At 36.9% G+C, this 19902-nt stretch overlaps 1 protein-coding gene across 2 annotated transcripts in view; it reads right to left on the bottom strand.

The window, feature by feature from the left end:
• Positions 1–19902, bottom strand: part of LOC107862332 — a 43700-nt gene that overhangs the window by 5914 nt on the left and 17884 nt on the right. For both annotated transcript variants that reach the window (XR_007053867.1, XM_047409838.1), the window contains one exon: positions 14256–14358. Coding sequence is in view for 1 of the 2 variants with exons in the window: in XM_047409838.1 (XP_047265794.1) it covers positions 14256–14305 (50 nt within the window). In the remaining variant the exon portion in view is untranslated. The remainder of the gene's footprint in view (positions 1–14255; positions 14359–19902) is intronic.

The following is a 19902-nucleotide window of genomic DNA, read 5'->3' as shown; positions in this document are numbered from 1 at the left end:
TCTCACAATTCCAGGGGGAAAATCACTGAAGAACACACCATAGACACTGGACATTTTTTAGAGGAGAAGGACTCCATTTTCTTTTCCTTTTGCTGCTGCGTACACCCACGAGAGAGAGATCAGAGACCGGTGAGTCTTCACCTGAAGCTTGCCGGAAAGGGCTAATCCGCCACCGGAATTGGCAAAACCAGCCTCAAAACAACTGAAATCGACCTGTTATGGGCTGATTTCGGCCATCTCCACTGGATAATTGTTCTGTGTCCCATAACCGATCAACCACAGCTGCAACCCATCAAAAATCATTCGATAACCTATGACTAAACTTCACCACCGCTGTTGTCATGGTTTCGACAACAGAAATACACCGAAAAAGGTAATATTCCCACTGATTGAGTTTTGAGTGATGGAAGTCGTGGATTCCATTCGAGAACCTCGATTTGGGTTTGGGTTGGTCGTTGTCTTTGATTGGAGTCATTCATTTCATGATTGAGGTTCGAATCGGGAGTTTTTGGATTCGGCTTTGTCTTTTGATCACATATTTTGGTACAATAAAAGCTCCAATCGAGGTCCAACTCTATTCTTTCCTTCTTTTATTTCAATGTTTATGATATTTCGTGTTTCAAATAGAATATTCGTGTGTGGTTTGATCTTTGTTGACATGGTGATTTGAGAATTATGGAAATTGGGTATTAAAAGGGAATTTAGGTGGTGAATTAGTTTAATGTTGGTTTTTATTATTTTTGTTTCTTGTTTAATTCAGAACGAACAAGAATATTATTGGAACGTGATAGATTCTTGATGTGTTGAGATGGATTAGGTAATATAGCTTCGGGTAGGCAAATTTAGAATTTGTATTTTGATGGAATGTTTAAATATTGCGTTTTGAATGTTTTTCTAGTTAGCTTTTTTTTAATTCGGATGTATTCGTTGGGTCGGGGAATGCCCCGAGGTATTTGTGTTCATTTGCCAGGAAATGCCCCGAAGTATCATGTACGCAAAGGAGGCTCGTGATCAAGGCCCGAAGCATCGGGTGGAGTGAAGTTTAGGATTAGTGTAGGTTAGCGTAGGTTTATATTTTAGTACCTTTTATTTTGGGTCTGTAACAATTGGACTAGACATTATATTGGTTTTGAACGTTGTTTGATTTGTTTGTTACTTGTTTTTTTGTGTGGTTTGTACATTCGTAGTGTCAAACTAGCCGTTACTCCCTACCAATCGACCATGGTTGAACCACGGGATCAAGGGGTGCCTAACACCTTCTCCTCGTTCAATAGAATTCCTTAGCTGGAATCTCTGTTCGCAAACCAATTTAAAGAGTCAAAACATTTTTCAAAAGGATCTTTCAAAGGTGACTTGGTACACTGGATTATGCCAAGTGGCGACTCTGAGTTTTGAATATAAAAAGTCCTTTTCAAAATAAATCTTCATTTTTTCACTTTTATAATAAAAACCATTTTGAACGTTAAGATAATTCTTTTCAGTATAAAAATGGGATGTGACAGCTCTAGCGACTCTACTGGGAACCATTTCAGAATTCGAGCTTATTTTTGGAGTTGTATCGGCTTAGTTTGGCATTATGGGTGTATAGACGTTGTTTGGGTTGTTTTGTGGTATTATTTTTTTCATTGTTGAGTGCCTACGGGCTCTTTGTTTATAGTTTTTATCTTATGTGTTACTACTTTATATCTGGCATCATGTGCATAATCCGAGTCATTCTTTCTGGAACAAGTCCGTAGTACACGCTGTGTACACGACCTCTAGTTGAGTCACTCTTATCTTAGAAGGGGGAGCCATCGGCTGGTATGGAGTGGGTGGAAAGCTAAAGCAGCCACTATTGACCATACGCTCCCCCGAACAGCCTTGTTAGTAAACCCCAGCGTAGGTCAGCCTTTAAGTCATGCTTATCTGCATCATATTGAGACCTAGCGGGACCCACTTGGTCCTTTGTAGGAGACTCACCTCTAAAGCATCCCTACATGCTAAATGTTGCATCTTTGAGGGTAACGGGGTCATTTGACAAATTGATTTGGGCAAAAGCAAGTACTAGAATTAAAGGAAGTGTGTAGGCAAGGAAAATTTAAAAAAAAAAAAGAAAGAAGAGGGAAAAAGAGAAAAAGGCAAATCGAAAAAGAGTTTCGTAGTTTTTTTTAGACTTTTTATATGGTTTTTGTTCTTCACAATCCAAAAATTCAAAAAGATTTTTACCTTTTGCACTCATTTGTCAAAATCAAAAACATCAAAAAGATTTTTGTTTTGTTTTCTTTAGCAAGTATTCACAATTTGAAAACTTCAAAAAAGATTTTTCATTAATAGGATTTTTTATAAAAGAAAAATGTAAAAATTGTAGGAGTTTTGTACATTTCATGAAAATATCAAAAAGATTTTTCTTTCATAGTTGTTGGTGTCAGTTTTATGTAGAGTTCCGGAGTGAAAACCCCAAAAAAGATTTTTATCGTTGTAGTTTCGTCTCTCAAGTCAAGATTCAGTAGGTTGTTTAATCCTTAATTGTCCTATCTGGATGAACTACGCACCCCTGATTCTCCTCTCTCGGGAGAGAGATACGTAGGCAACCTATTTTGGGTTCGTGGATCTTATTTCAAAAATCCAAAAAAAGATTTTCTTCACTCTTCATTTAGAGTAGGTGTTTCATGTACATCTTTAAAAGAAAACAACAAAAAAAACATTTCCCTTTAATAGGTTTAGGTTTCATTTTCGTATGAAATTCAAAATCAAAAATCCAAAAATATTTTTTTCGGTAATCATAGATTTCATTTTGTACAGAAATCTGAAAAATTCAAAAAGATTTTCTTCACTCTTCACTTAGAGTAGGTGTTTCATATACATCTCTAAAAGAAAACTACAAAAATATTTGTCTTTAATAGTTTCAAGTTTCATTTTCCTATGAAATTTAAAATCGAAAACCCCAAAAGATTTTTCTTTGGTAATCATAGGTTTCATTTTGTATAGGAATGTTAAGCCTAAAAAATACAAAAAAAAAAATTTCGTCAATTCTTTTGACAATTTGTTATTTCTTTTCTTCTTAAAATTTCAAAAAGAAAAAAAAGAAAGAAAACAAAGAGTTCAATTGGGCTTTTTGGCACGACTTCACGAACTACGCACACCTGATTCTCCTCTCTTGGGGGTAAGATATGTAGGCACTCTTCTTGAGTTCGGTGATCTTTTCAAGAAAAAAAAAAGAGAAAGGTTTTGAAAAATGTTAAACTCTAACATATTTGTTGCCTCTTATTCAGTTAGTTTAAGATGGTTGGTTTGTGGCTTCTTGACTGGTCCTCCATATCACACCAAATCCAAAGAGGGGCTAGTTATTTCCAACAAGGATATAGAAAGTGGCATCATAGATGAAACAAAGAGTCAGGAAATTGAGAGTTTAAAGGTAGAGAATTTGAGACTGAGACAACAAGTGATGAAAATGTACCGAGCTTGGTCCAGTGGGCTGCCTCCACCTCTGTTCCCTACTTTTGACCCTGCAAATACCTTGAATCTTCCACCAAAATCGCAAAGTCAGTTTCCGTCTTTTTATCCATAATGGCATGCACCTATCCCTCAACATCGTCCTCGAACCCCATGAATTTACCAAGGAACCTCCAAATTCAAGTTTTATCCGAGGCTAGAGTTCACAAAGAGGAGGAAGGAAAATGATAATTTCACTCCTCTTGGGGTGTCCTATGCTAGTTTATTCCAGAGATTGAGACAGAGGGGCATGATTACTCCTCTCCTTGGGTATACACCTGACCCACATTCAAGAAATTTTGATCCTAATGTACGATGTGCATATCATTCGGATGTTCAGGGTCATAGTATTGAAGATTTTCATACTTTGAAAAGAGAAATAGAAAAGATAATTCAAGATAAATTGATTATGGTGCAAAACATTGGCCCTTCGACCATCCCACAGAGTCCTTCACCAGCACGCGGTACTGCACAATATGTGGGAGGCAATGAGTTAAGCATGGGGATCCAGAACTTATTTGTTGAAGGAAATGTGTCTGACAGTGGTGGAAGCTCTAGTCATGCTGATATGCAAATCAGTGGCTAACATGTCTGGCTGAGCAATTGATAAGTCACCCCTCTCCCTACTAGGAAGAGGTACAGTAGTTTGTTTTGTTTTCTTTTCTGTTTTTTGAATTATTTCAAGGTTGTAGTTCGGGATTTATCTTGTTTTGTCCCTTTGTCGTTTATGTTCAAACCTTTTTATTTTTTGTTTCAAATATGTGTTGTTTGTTTATTTTCTTTATACAATACATTTTATGTTGATTCTAGTGATATAACATGCCTGCGAAATTTTCAGTCAGATCTTAAAATCCAGCTTAATCATGAAGCATTGAATCAGAGAGTTGAAGCTAGAAAAAGAGAGCATATGAGAAAATAGATAGAGTGCTCGGGCATTTGGTGATCAAGTTGAAGCCTTCTTTAAAAATTAAGGCAATTATTTTGAGAATTGTGAGAATAACTTGGTCAGTATTTGAAAGACATGTCTCAATTAGGTCAAATAGTGGATGTGTGATCTACATCAAAAGGAATAGAAAAATTAGATCCACGAAAGCATGAGGAATGTACAACAAAGTGGAGTTGTATGCTGGGTAAGTGTAGAAAAATAAGTGGCACAAATGCTCAGGGCAAGTTAGTGTTGTAAAACATTTTATAAGTGATCTTGATCGTGCACTTTCGCATTGCATGCTATGTACTGGCATTTCAAGAATTGATATGACGAAGGCATTTCATTCTGCTATCCAAACATTGTGTCATCCTTTGTTTACCCCATTTGGGCTTTAGTGTTATTTTCTTTCATACACCTCTTTTTGAAATAAGATAGAGTCAACAAAATTCAAAAAATATGTCAAAAAAAGAAAGAAAAGATGAGTGTCAAGAAAAATAAAGTCAGAAAAGTCCCAAAGAGAAAAAGAGTCGACAAAAGAAAAAAAATAGAATCAAGTGAAAGAACAAACTGCTAGAACTACGCATGACCTGATTTTCCTCTCTCGAGGGTGAGATACATAGGCTGCCCTACTCAGGGCTCGGTCCAACCAAATAAATAATTTAGAATTGCCCAGTCAAAACAAACTGGGGCATGAGTTAATCCTCATTGTTTGAGTCGATTCCAAAAGTTGTAAGTCCTACCCCACTTTGAGTGTTGTTTGTGCCCGATTCCATCCTTTCTTTCTAACCCTATCCAAAAGCTAAGTTACAACCAAAGAAATACCTTCAGATCAATCTTTGAGGATGTTAAGGCTAAGCATGCAAGGGATATGATGATGCATTTGGGAACTACTTGTCTTCCTCAGCATAAGAAATTAGGAGAGAAATAAAAATGAGAGTCTAATTGGTGAAAACCCTCAAGGGCACTGTAAGACGATGGTAAGTTGAGAGAGATAAAAATGAGAGAGTCTTATCGGTGAAAACTCTCACGATCACCATAAGACGACTGTGAGATAAGGGAAACGAAGATAAGAGAGTCTCATTAGTGGAAAACCCTTACAGACACCATAACGCAATAGTGAGCTGAGGAAAAGAAAATGAGAGAAGCTTATGGGCGAAAACCCCTTAAGGCGCAACTAGCCAAATGGGGTCTTAGGTCTTAAATGCAATTGAAGCAACTCAGTTTCAAGTCCATTAACTCAACAACAATGGGTAGAAAATTTGGATGAAAAGATCAAGCTGTTTAATCCAAAATGCATGGCATAATCATTAGTGTTGACTGTTATTTTTAGATGAATTTTTCATTTCTTTGTTTCAAAAGGGGACATTCATTGTCTTTTCTTTATTCTCTTTATTTTTATTTTATCTTTCTTGAGTCTGTTATCCAGATTAAAAATGTTATTCTTTTTTCGTTTCTTGTTTTTGAGTCAAGTCCGTGTCAAAAAAAGTGAGAAAAGATTTCAAAACTGGCTACCAGCTTCTTTAATTGCACAAAGCAAGACAAATCTAGCACATGAAAGAGGCATGAGTGTGAGCAAAAAAAGAAGGGCATCCAAAAAGTTTTGTCAACAGATAAGTCTGGGAATCCATAGAAATACCATAGTTCAAAGGGTTTAACTGAGAAACATGGCAAAGCAGAGATACTGTGTTTGTGGCAGAGTCACTCTTACTAATATGAGTTTGGATAACTGATGCAACAAGTCAATGACATATGCTAGTGGTTGGAAGCAAGGTTAAATATGACTGGAGCAAGATCTATTGCCGCGAAAGCTAAAGCCACAAGCCAGCCACCATGTTTTGTTTACTCACAAGTTTTCTTTGACGAAATAGGAAACATATTACCTTCAAAGCAAGGACTTCAGAGCATAAATATCAAGGCCTGCAATGCCTCACTTTTACAAATGCACGAAGCAATGTTTCTGTACAAGTTTGGTAATCAAATCATGGTAAAATTCATCATCTTATATCCCTCGGAGACACACTTTCTTGTCCAGGGATTTCAGTTTTCATTTGGTGGGTGATACACTTCTTAAATTGAACCTTCACTCCTAGAAGATGTACCCTCTAGTCGAGTCATTCTCTTTGACTCTTAGAAGACGTACCTTTTATTTGAGTCATTTCCTTTGATTTCTATAAGACATACCTTTTAGTCGAGTCATCTTCTTTGATTCCTATAAGACGTAGCTTTTAGTCGAGTCATTTCCTTTGATTCCTATAAGACATACCTTTTAGTCGAGTCATTTCCCTTTGATTCCTATAAGACATACCTTTTAGTCAAATCATTCTCTGATTCCTATAAGATGTATCTTTTAGTCGAGTCATCTCCCTTGATTCCTATAAGACGTACCTTTTAGTCGAGTCATTCCCTTTGACCCCTAGAAGACGTACCATCTAGTCGAGTCATTCCCTTTGATTCCTATAAGACATACCTTTTAGTCGAGTCATTCCCTTTGATTCCTATAAGACATACCTTTTAGTCGAGTTATTTCCCTTTGATTCCTATAAGACGTACCTTTTAGTCAAATCATTCTCTCTGATTTCTATAAGACGTACCTTTTAGTCGAATCATTCTCTCTGATTCCTATAAGACGTACCTTTTAGTCGAGTCATTCCAATTAACTCATAAAAATGCATTTCTTTGGTTGGAATAATTTTCTTTTCAGTTTTGATGTGATTTCAAGAGCATGCCCGAAGCACAGGGTGAATAAATGGAAACCAAGCAAAAAGTTGAAGAAATTAAAAGTTAAACAGATTGAAAAATAGCAAGTCAGGAGCCCACCTACAGAACAGGGTGAAGAAATTGAAAGCATAGCAACAAGTTGATGAAATAGCAAGTCAGGAACCCACCTGGAGAACAGGGTGTAGAAATTGAAAAGCATAAAAACAAGTTGATGAAATAGCAAGTCAGGAATCCATCTGGAGAACAGGGTGTGGAAATTGAAAGGCAAGAAACAAGTTGAAGAAATTGCAAATCAGGAGTCCGCCTGAAGAATAGGGCGATGAAACTCAAGTCAAGAGTCCAAAAGAAGCTGCATAGATAGGATTTGTGTAATTTTATCTATTTTTAACTTGTAATTTTCATTTATCATGTAATAACAGCGCCTCGGACCAGAACATCGACGGGACCTCACTCAACTCTCCAACTTGGGATAGTCCATCTTCCTTCCAATCTTTTGAGATACCCGTCACTTGATTCCCTCATAACTTGGGCTGTTAGGATTTCCTGGTGTAGACTCGGTTTCCCTTCTCCATTTTGTTTCATTCTCTTTAAATAATGGTTGGGACAAAATTCTGTCTCATTTTCTACTTCTTTGATTGGAAATATTTCGTGTTTATATTCAAAGGGGGCATGTTGTAGACACGTAATTTTGTCCCTCCCAACGTTAATTTTATCCATTTTTAGCTCACCTTATCCCGTACCCTCACCAATGTAATTATCCCTCTATAAAATAACAAAAATAACAAAATTCATAACAAATTTTATCTTGTTTCAATTCTATCCTAACTAATTTATACACCTAATCCACACCCTACCCCTACCCTACCTACCCTACTTAACCCACTCACCCCACCCTCATATTTTTTATTCCTTTTAACCATAATACATGAATACACACTAGAAAAAAGGGGATCATCCACCTTCATTCTCACAATTCCAGGGGGAAAATCACTGAAGAACACACCATAGACACAGGACATTTTTTAGAGGAGAAGGACTCCATTTTCTTTTCCTTTTTGTGCTGTGTACACCCACGAGAGGGAGAGATCGGAGACCGGCAAGTCTTTTCCTGAAGCTCACCGGAAAGGGATAATCCTCCACTGGAATTGGCAAAACCAGCCTTCAAACAATTGAAATCGACCTATTATGGGCTGATTCCGGCCATCTCCACCGGATAATTGTTTTGTCACCCATCAACGATCAACCACAGCTACAACCCATCAAAAATCGTTCGATAACCTACGACTAAACTTCACCTCCGCTGTTGTCACGGTTTTGACAACAAAAATACACCAGAAAAGGTAATATTCCCACCGATTGAGTTTTGAGTGACGGCATTCATGGATTCCGTTCAAGAACCTTGATTTGGGTTTGGGTTGGTCGTTGTCTTTGATTGGGGTCGGTCAGTTCGTGATTGAGGTTCTAATCGGGAGTTTTTGGATTTGGCTTTGTCTTTCGATCACATATTTTGGTATAATAAAAGCTTCAATCGAGGTCCAACTCTATTCTTTCCTTCTTTTATTTCAATGTTTATGATATTTCGTGTTTCAAATTGAATATTTGTGTGTGGTTTTATCTTTGTTGAAATGGTGATTTGAGAATTATGGAAATTGGGTATTAAAAGATAATTTAGGTGGTGAATTTAGTTTAACGTTGGTTTTTTTTATTTTTGTTTCTTGTTTAATTCGGAACAAGCAAGAATATTATTGGAATGTGATAGATTCTTGATGTGTTGAGATGGATTAGGTAATATAGGTTTGGGTAGGCAAATTTAGAATTTGTATTTTGATGGAAAGTTTAAATATTGCATTTGGAATTTTTTCTAGTTAGCTTTCTTTTAATTCAGATGTATTCATTGGGCCGGGGAATGCCCCGAGGTATTTGTGTTCATTTACCGGGGAATGTCCCAAAGTATCATGTACGCAAAGGAGGCTCGTGATCAAGGCCCGAAGCATAGGGTGGATTGTAGTTTAGGATTAGTGTAGGTTAGCGTAGGTTTATATTTCTGTACCTTTTATTTTGGGTCTGTAGTAATGTAATAATCGGACTGGACATTATATTGGCTTTGAACTTTGTTTGATTTGTTTGTTACTTTTTTTTTGTGTGGTTTGTACATTCGTAGTGTCAAACTAGCCGTTACTCCCTACCAAGCGACCGTGGTTGAACCACAGGATCGAGAGGTGCCTAACACCTTCTCCTCGGTCAATAGAATTATTTAGCCGGAATCTCTGTTCACAAACCAGTTTAAAGAGTCAAAACGTTTTTGAGAAGGATCTTTCAAAGGTGACTTGGCACACCAGATTATGCCAAGTGGCGACTTTGAGTTTTGAATATAAAAAGTCCTTTTCGAAACAAATCTTCATTTTGTCACTTTAATAATAAAAACCTTTAGAACCTTAAGATAATTCTTTTTGGTATAAAAATGGGGTGTGACAGCTCTGGCGACTCTGCTGGGGACTATTTCAGAATTCGAGCTTATTTTTGGAGTTGTATCGGCTTAGTTTGGCATTATGGGTGTATAGACGTACTTTGGGTTGTTTTGTGTTATTATTTTTTTTCATTGTTGAGTGCCTACGTGCTCTTTGTTTACAGTTTTTATCTTATGTGTTACCGCTTTATATCTGGCATCATGTGCATAACTCGAGTCAAAATAGCTTCTCAGGGAGAATATCTTTATGGAAGACAAAATGTTTTCTATGGAAGCTCCAAATCTGATGACTCAAGGAGGCAATGTTTCTCACATGCCCTTCCAGTTAACTTCTCATCGATTAAATGGGAAGAACTATCTGAAATGGGCACAATTCGAAGAGTTTGTAATCGATGATCATAAAAAGTAGGGACATCTAACTTGAAAGACGAAAAAGTCAAAAATCGAAGACCCAAAGATGAACACATGGAGATTAGCATGTTTTTTTACAACAACATACCCAGTGTATTCCCACTTAGTGGGGTCTGGGGAGGGTAGAGTGTACGCACACCATCCCACTACCTAAAGAGAAGTAGAGAAGCTATTTCTGATAGACCCTCAGATTAGGACCAATAATAGTATAATAAATACAAAAAGTAAGCGGATACAAACTAGTATGGTACACAAAACAAACTAACAGTATAACAAACACAAAAGATAAGTACATAATAAACTAGTACGGGATGCAAAAAACCCAACACCACTAACCCCAAAAACTACATCCCCAACAATATGAACCAAAAACTCTAGACCCAAAGGATCACTCCCCTATTACTACCTCCGTGCTCCCACCCCCTAACCCTCTACCCTAATCAGCATCCTACACACCTTCCTATTAAGGGTCATGTCCTCTGTAAGCTGTAATTGCTCCATATCATGCCTAATCACCTCCCTCCAATATCTTTTTGGTCTACCTCTAGCCCACCTAAAACCATACATAGCCAAAGTCTCACACCTCCGCACTGGAGCATCAGGGCCCTTCCTCATCATATGCCCGAACCAATGTAGCCTCGCTTCTAGCAACTTATCCTCCACTGAGACAGCTCCCACCTTATCCCGAATTATCTTATTCCTTACCCTATCTTTCCTGATATGTCCACACATCCATCACAACATTCACATCTCCGCCACCTTTATCTTTTGGATGTGGGAGTTCTTAACTGGCCAACACTTCGCTCCATACAGCATAGCCATCCGAGCTGTTTGATTTAGTTACTTTCTATTATAAAAAAAAATCTGCTTTTTCTTTTCCTTTCAGATATTGCGTGTTGAATTATTGTGTAGAAGCACCAAAGGTTGGTGCTGTGAAGCATGTGACAAAGGCAAAGGATCCAAGTTACATGCTTCTGAAAAGATTTGACAGAGCATTGTGCCACCAAGGAAAAACAATAAGTTTCCTGGTTCTCATGGTATTAACTAGGAAAAGGAGGTACTAGGAAAAAGAAGTATCTCCCTGTTGAAGAAGCACTTAGTCTACCATCGAGCCTCAATAAAAAGGGAAATCCACTGAACATCATTGGCTCCTCAAGAGTTGTGACAACAAAATCTATGGCAATCCGGACTCGAGGGAGTTTTAGCATGTTTGGAGCTCAAACTTCAAATTCTTTTCCTGCGAAGAGCCCACTGCAACGGCCTTTAGGTTCACCAAGATAGAATGTCAAAAACACTAAAATCGTGGAACAAATCAAAAACACAGTACAAGCTTCAAAAGATTATTATTCACCAAAATCTATTCTATTTGTTATTTGTTTCAATTTGTCTTCTTCCTATATCATTATTCATCAAAAATTTCATTTCCTATCATATAATCTAATTGATATAGCCTACATTTTAGGTTTTGGTGAGCTTAAGAGTCCTGGTGCTGCCAATGAGAGTCCATTGATTAATCCAATTATGACACACCCTTGTGATCCTGCTTTAGCTAATTCCTGGAAGTAAATACCCTTCATCACATACTTTAATTAGTAACATAAGTTGACATAGGTAAAACTGAGCATCAAAAAACAGAAAAGTTTCCTTTTAATTATTCTGCAGCATACATACATACATATATATATATATATATATATATATATATTGAAGATCTTTCTTTTATCTGTGCAATTGGAACTATTCAGCTGGAAAATAGGCTTTCTTCCCTATAATTAATACTCTTTTCCTCTTTATGTATCGGGGGAAGTTTTGACATCAAAGGTGCTCCTGAATTCTCCTGGGATGATCAATAATTGTATCCAGGCTTATCCTCCTTCCAAAGTCAGGCGTAAGGTGTTTGAACTCGCAAGGCTATTTCTTGGTGCTCTTAAATTTGAACTAGTACCACGTGGGGCTATCTGGACAAGTCTATTCAACAATCATTTTCTGGGTAAAGAAGATACAGGACTATATTTCCTTGCAAGTGAGAAAGAAAGGTCAGCTTCTGCCTTATATATGTCTATTTGAAAAGGGATAAGGGTCGTGAAGTAGAAGTGGCATCCTTACCCAGGAAGGTTTTCACTAGAAATAAATTTGCATTTCTCATTTTAAGAAGGTCTGAGATATATCATGCTCTAGTGGAGTTCTTGGGTAACAAAGATTCGGTGATGAGAAAGCTTATAAATGATGCTGAGCTGGTTCTCATCACCAAATCTTTGATACACAAGAAAACTACCAGAGCAATATAGATCCTCAGACCTGCATATAATGGGAAATGCAAATCAATTTCTAGTAAAAACCTTCCTGGGCAAAGGTGCCCTTCTACTTTAAACCCCTCTCCCTTTTTCGATAGATATATAAGGCAAAACCTAAGCTTGCTCTCTCACTTTCAAAGAAATATAGTCTTATATCTTCTTTGCACGAACAATATCGTTGAATGCACTTTCCTAATTTTCCCCACATGAAACAAGTTCAAATTTAAGAGTATCAGGCAATCACCTTGAAAACTCATACACGTTACGTCTAACTCTAGAAGGAGGATGAGCATAGATAAGGTTATTAAATAACCCAGGTGCAAAATCCAGAGCACCTAAGATGTCAAAACTTCCCCTATAATGCAAAGAACTAGAGAAAGATTAATAATTATAGGGAAGAGAACTTGTACTCCTGTTGAATGGTGCGAATTCCTCGAGTTAAAAATGATCTTCAATATATATGTATATGGTCTACAGAATAATCAAATGGAAAGTTTTCTGCTTCTTGACACATAACGAAAGACTTATTCAAGTTTCAAGGACAGAAAAAAAAAGAGAGAGAGAAAGTTGCAGATGGAGTTGTATGATGGTTTGCACTCTACATCTCATTAAGTTACATAACCCAAAAAAAATAGAAAACAAATAAGGTATGGCTCCCATATAACCTACTTACCAACAATTTCTTGTTTTCTATACTTGCAAACATAAGATGGCCCATAATGCAATGACATAGAGAGGCAGTAAACAGTGGTGGAGCCAGAATTTCAACTAAGGAGGTTCAATATTCAAAGAAAACTTAGTCGAAGGGGGTTCAACACCTACTATAACCACATAAAAAATAATTTTATTCATACATATATAGTATATTTTCCATCGAAGGAGGTTCAGCCGAACCCCCTAAACATGGATGGATCCTTCTCTGGTAGTAACCTAAAATCTTCATGATATTTATCCATAATGGGAATCAATTTAGATTCAGATTATCAATATATATTCAGATTATCATTATATCATGACTTGTAACTATGTATGACCATAACACTTTCCCATAGTTGGAAATATACTCTATATTGTTCTATTCATTTTTTCAGTGATACTAATGAAGCTCCTGCCAGCTTCCATGCACCCCAACTAATTCACTGGGCAACCTGTTCATCCTACAAGGGGAATTTCTTAAGCTCATATGCAAAAGTCTAACTTGGCCATACCATATATTGACAAGTAGGGGGTGGACATTCAGTATTCGGTTTGGTATTTTGAAAGTTCGGGTTCGATAATTTGGTAATAGGTATTTGAGAGTAGATACCACATATCATACTTATAAACATCGATTCAATAATTCCGTAATCGGCAAATTAAATTTTGGTTCAATGCGGTATTTGGTTAGACGTATCGTATTATATATATAAAAAATTTGGTATTCGATAAATATTGAATACCAAACGATATTTAATATTTTGTACCAAACCCAATCCTAGATACCAAAATGTTAAAATTTTACTCTCAAATACCAACTGAATTACCGAATATCAATTACCAAATTTTTCGATTCAGTTTCCGGTATTTTACAACCAGTCCTATTGACAAGGTATGCTACCTATCAAGGCTAGCCAAATGGGTGTACCTGGTTTTGCAGCTTGGATTCAAACCTAGCATCTCCAAGTTGTTACTACTATGTCTTAACCACTATGCCATCCCCTTGGGGAACCAACATTATGTTATTAACTAAAAAGTATCTTATATGTTTCATTACTAATCAATAGGGAAAAGACCAGTGGATTTCATAAAAGAAAGGTCTGCCATAAAAGAAAAGATTAATCAGTCAGCTGACTACTAGCAAAGATGAGCCATCCAAAAAGCTACCATGCAATGACAGATATGAGCTGAAATTTGAACTCTTTTGGAGTTTAATTTACCTTGTGTTAACTTATGTTAGTAATTAAGGCGCATGATGAAGGCTACTTACTTCCAGGAAGGATCTTGAGAAGAATCACAAAGGTGTGTCATGGGTATCATTCGACTCTCATTCACAGCATTGGAAATCCTATGCTCCAGAATGATAGAACCATCTGGACCAAAAAAGAAGGCTACATCAATTGAATTGAAGTACAGTAAGTAAATAAATTTTTCTATGAAAGCTTTTCAGATATTGATAGTGTAACGGAAAACATTTTGAAAGATAGTACCAACTCTAGACATATCATTGTTATTTTCTTAAAAAAAAATTAATTAGAGCATGATAGAAAATGAAATTTTAGAAGAAAAAAGATATAAGAAGAGGACAGATCAAAACAAGTAATGAATCTTAGGAGATGTTGGCGAACACTTACATTTAGATGATTGGTGGACACAACTCTTGAGGAGCTAGTAGTTTTCATACACTTGGTGTAGACACCTAATTTTGTCCCTCTCCAAATTGAATTTTTTCCATTTTTAGCTCACCTTACTACATACCCTCACCCATGTGATTATACCCCAAAAAAATACAAAAATTACAAACTCCCTAACAAATTTTATCTTATTTTAATCATCCTAACAACCTACCCCTACTCGCCTACCCTACCCCTAGCCCCACCCCTCTTTGTCATGTTTTACCCATTTTTCACCTTAACAGAATGAGGACACCTGGAAAGAGAATTCACAAAAATAGGCACAAACACCTCAGGGGGACCCACACAGTAAAAGTCACCAAAAATCCATTCACAGGGAATTAAAACAATATAGACAATATTCACACAGTACCATTGAGGATACACAGTCACTCAGATATACAACGCTCACCTCACCAGCTTCATGAACAGAGAGCACACATACACACAGAGAACCCACATCATCATCATCCATATCTTCTACACTAACCCACCCAAAAACACGGATACACCAGGGAAACATAGACCATTTTTCCTTTTCTTCGTAAGAAACGCACACACACAGGGGGACGAGAAAAAGAGAGTCACGAAGAGAGAGCTATAGAGGGAGACCGAGAAGACAGAGAGTAATCGGGAAGAGGGGATTGGTGAGAGGTTCGATCCTTCGCCAACCTTTTTCCGATGTAAAACTTTCATCGGAATCGATTCTAGTTCTTCATCCGATTAACTAGCTTACGAAGATTCGAAATTTCTTCATTATTTTCTGAGATTTTGAAGGGAATTTGGCCAAAAACATTAAGTTTTGTCTGGAAAACGTGGACCAGCAGTGAATTCCTCACTGAAATTGGTCCAGTTTTGAATTAGTTTCTGCATCTAGCTTTGTGTACGGGTCGAGTTTGTTTTGCTGCTTTCCACTCAATTCTTTGGTCTTCGTACTATTTTGGGATTCATAGTGCGTTCCATCTCCGCCGATTTATTGGGGTCAGTAGCGGGTTTCTATTTTGCGATACCGAGTTTAGAGCTTGATCGTCATTGAGGTTCTATTCGGGATTTCGGATCTAGTTTTCTTAAACACTGTTATCAACGTAATATCAAAAGGTCCATTTCTTTAACCCATTGCCTCTTCTCTATTTTAATTTGTTGAAACCACCATGACTATGTGTTGGGTGATTATGAATGGGGAAAAGGCATCGTTTCCACCCCAAACTATACCCGAAAAGTCGAAGATACACCAAACTATACTAGTGACCTATTGCACACCTAAACTATAAAAAAGTGAAACTATTTACACCCTGTCAAGCTACCACCACTCACATGTGGTGTAGTGTTTTACACGCGCTGCCACATCAGCACCACATCAGTAAAAAGTATCACTTTTTATAGTTAAGGTGTGTAATAAGTCACACATATAGTTTAGGTGTGGATTCAACTTTTCGACTATAGTTTGGGGTTGAAACGATGCCTTTTTTCTTAATGTTTTTAGCCATTTACTTTTGTTATTTAATAGGCTGGACGCGCCTAAAATAAGTGTAACACACGCGCCTTAGAATGGGGTCGTGGGGAGGTAATAATATCACTTTTATATAGTTAAGGTGTATAATAGGTCACTTATATAATTTAAGTGTGGCTTAGACTTTTCTTGTGTAGTATGGGGTGGAAATGATGTCTTTTCCCATTATGAATGCTCGATGTTATTGATGTTATGACTATGTGCTTGATGATGTGACTTTGGTTGTTTGAGGAATGAATTTGATTAGTTTTAATAGCGTGATTGATAAAAAGAAAGTTGGGGGAGGGAATTGAAATTTTAACAAAAAGAGCAGATTAGGATTAATTCTGTTTGATTGTTGATATGGAACGTGATGGAATTATGATATGTTGAAATGGATAGGCCAATGTAGGTTCGGGTAGGCAAATTTAGGATTAAGTGTCTTGTTGAATGTTAGAATGTGGAATGTGTGTTGAATGTTTTATAATTTATCGTGTTTGATTAAAATGTACTATTTAATCGGGGAATGCCCCGAGGATTTGTGTCTATTTTCCGAGAAATGCCCCGACGTAATATGTTGGTGGAAGACATTCATGAGGAAGGCCCGAGGCATCAGGTAAAGCGCAAGAGCGTAGTTAGGTTAGCGTAGGATAGAATAGGATTTCTTTTCTCGCATTTTTCTATTTTGGACTGTATAATTGGACTGAATATTATTATTTTGGTTTTGGATTGTTGTTTGATGTTTATTTATGTGTTTTGTGTGGTTTATACATTTGTAGTTTAAATTAGCCGATACGCTCTACCAAGCGACCGTTGTTGAACCACGGGACCGAGGGGTACCTAATACCTTCCCCTCGGTCAATAGAATTCCTTAGTCAGAATCTCTGTTCGCGGATCAGTTATAGAGTCAAAAGCATTTTGGAAAGGATTTTCAAAGGCGACTTGGCACACCGAATTATGCCAAGTGGCGACTCTGAGTTTTGAATAGAAAAAGTTCTTTTTGAAATAATTTTTCATCTTTTGTTACTTTGATAATAAAAACCCTTTAGAACCTTAAAACGATAACTTTTTTGGAGTTAAAAAAAAGGTGTGACAGCTCTGGCGACTCTGTTGGTGAATCTTTTTCAGAATTTGAGCTTATTTTTTGGAGTTATATCGGCTTAGTTTGACATTATGGGTGTATAAAAATTTGGTTTGTGTTATTGTTATCATCGTTGAGTGTTTACTTGCTACGTATAGTTTTTCCTCCTATATGTTACCGTTTTATATCTGACATCATGTGCATAACCCGGGTCAATTCTTTTTGCAACAAGTCCCAGAGTACACGTCGTGCGCACGAACTCTAGTTGAGTCACCCTTATTTTAGGAGGGGGAGCCGTTGGATGTATGGAGTAGTTGGAAAGCAAAGCAGCCACTATCGACCATATGCTCCCCCAAACAGCCTTGTTAGTAAACCCCAACGTAGGTCAGCCTTTAGGTCATGCTTATGTGCATCATATTGAGACCTAGCAGGGCCTACTTGGCCCTTTAAAGGTGACACCCCCTAAAGCATCTCAACGTGCTAAATGTTGCATCTTTGAGGGTAACGTGGTCATTTGATGGACTGATTTGGGGAAAACATGTGTTGGAAGTAAGGTGTGTAAACAAGAAAGTGTTGAAAAAAAAAAGGAAAAAAATGAAAAGGGTGAGCTAAAAAGAGAGCTTTGTAGTTTATTTTAGAGTTCTTTATGGCTTTTGTTCTTCGCAACCCAAAAATTCAAAAAAAGATGATTCTTTTTACCTTTTGCATTTTTTTTTTGAATAACGAAAATTCAAAGATTTTGTTTATCTTTTATACCCATTTGTCAAAAAAAAATAAAAGCATCAAAAACATTTTTCTTTTGTAAACATTCATAATTCAAAAACTTCAAAAAGATTTTTCTTTACAATAAGTAGTTTTTTTTATATAAAAGACAATACAAAAAAAATGGTAGGAGTTTTGTACATCTCATATAACGAAAATACCAAAAAGATTTCTTTTCTCTTTCATAGTTGTTGGTGTCAGTCTTATGTGAAGTTTCAAACTAAAAACTCAAAAAGATTTTATTGTTTTTCATTTTCTGTTTGTGGTTGTGTCTCTCAAGTCAGGGTTCAGTCGGTTATTTAATCCTTAATTGTCCTATCTGGACAAACTACGCACCCCTTATTCTCCTCTCTCGGGAGTGAGATACGTAGGCATCCTATTGTGGGTTCGGGGATCTTATTTAAAAAATCTAAAAAATGAATTTTTTCACTCTTCCTTTAAAGTAGATGTTTCCTATACATCTTTAAAAGAAAATCACAAAAAGATTTTTTGTTAATATCTTCAAGTCTCATTTTCGTATTAAATTCAAAAATTGAAAACCTAAAAAGATTTTTCTTTGGTAATCATAGGTTTCGTTTTGTATAGGGAGTTTAAACCTGAAAAATGCAAAAAGATTTTCGTCAATGCTTTTGACAATTTGTTATTTTTGAAGTTTCTGAAAAATAAAAAAAAGAAAAAAGAATTAATTGGCCATTTTGGCAAGACTTCACGAACTACGCACACCTGATTCTCCTCTCTCGGGAGTGAGATACGTAGGCACCCTTCTTGGGTTCAGTGATCTTTTCAAAGGAAAAGGCAAAAGAAAAAGGTTTTGAGAAAGTGTTGAACTCTAACGCATTTGCTATCTCTTGTCCGGTTAGTTTAAGGTGGTTGATTTGTGGCATTTTGGATGATCCTCCATATTGGACCAAGTCGAACAGAAAGTTATGGCAAACAGGAATATTGAGGTTGTGGTCACTAATCAGATAAGGAGTTCGGGAAATGAGAATTTAGAAGATAATGAAGAGATTCGGAAATTAAGGCAATAAATGATAGAAATGCATCGAGCTTGGGCAAATAGGTTCCTGCCTCCTCCATGTTCCACTAATAATCTGGAATATCTTTCAAACTTGCCTCCAGTGTCACATGCACCATTTCCTATTGTTTTTGACACGTTAGAACATGCATCAGGATCTACTCCGAGGCAACACTATCCAAATACTTCCACTATTCATTTCCTCACTCCTCAAACCAAAACTACCACATGCTCGGCTCCACCCACTGTTCATGTTTTTGCAGCACAACCCCCACCCAAAGCTCCAACTTTTGAGGTTTATCCACAAGTTATGCCTCCCCACTCTGAGAGAGAGCCTGTATTGAATATTTTTGCTAATCAACATCATTCTATTGAGCCCACATTTAAGTTGACTAATCCTTATGGCTATACTCACCCGCCTGAATTTCCTCTTAATACTGAGAAGCCTGTTATAATAGAAGAACAAGAGAAAATGACCAGAAAATTGAGAAGTTTGAACTGGCTATGAAAGACCTCCAGGGACTTGGGGGTACAAAAGTGTCTCATATAAAGATCAGCGCATATTTCCAGGGGTTCATCTTCCTTTTGGTTTTAAAATGCCAAAGTTTGAAAAGTATGATGGACATGGCGATCCTATAGCACATTTGATACGTTATTGCAACCAACTAAGTCGTGCTGGGGGGAAGGAAGAATTACTCATGGCATATTTCGGTGAGAGTCTTTCACGCCTAGCTTCGGAATGGTTTGTTGACCAAGACATCAACAAGTGGATTAGTTGGGATGACCTAGCTAATGAATTTGTGCAACAATTCCAATACAATGTGGAGTTGATTCCTGATAAGAAATCCCTAACTGACATGAAGAAACAAAGTACTAAGACTTTCAGAGAGTATGCGA

The sequence above is a fragment of the Capsicum annuum genome, chromosome 3, assembly GCF_002878395.1.
Source record: "Capsicum annuum cultivar UCD-10X-F1 chromosome 3, UCD10Xv1.1, whole genome shotgun sequence".
Lineage (NCBI taxonomy): Eukaryota > Viridiplantae > Streptophyta > Magnoliopsida > Solanales > Solanaceae > Capsicum > Capsicum annuum.
This window is presented reverse-complemented; position numbering and strand designations above follow the sequence as displayed.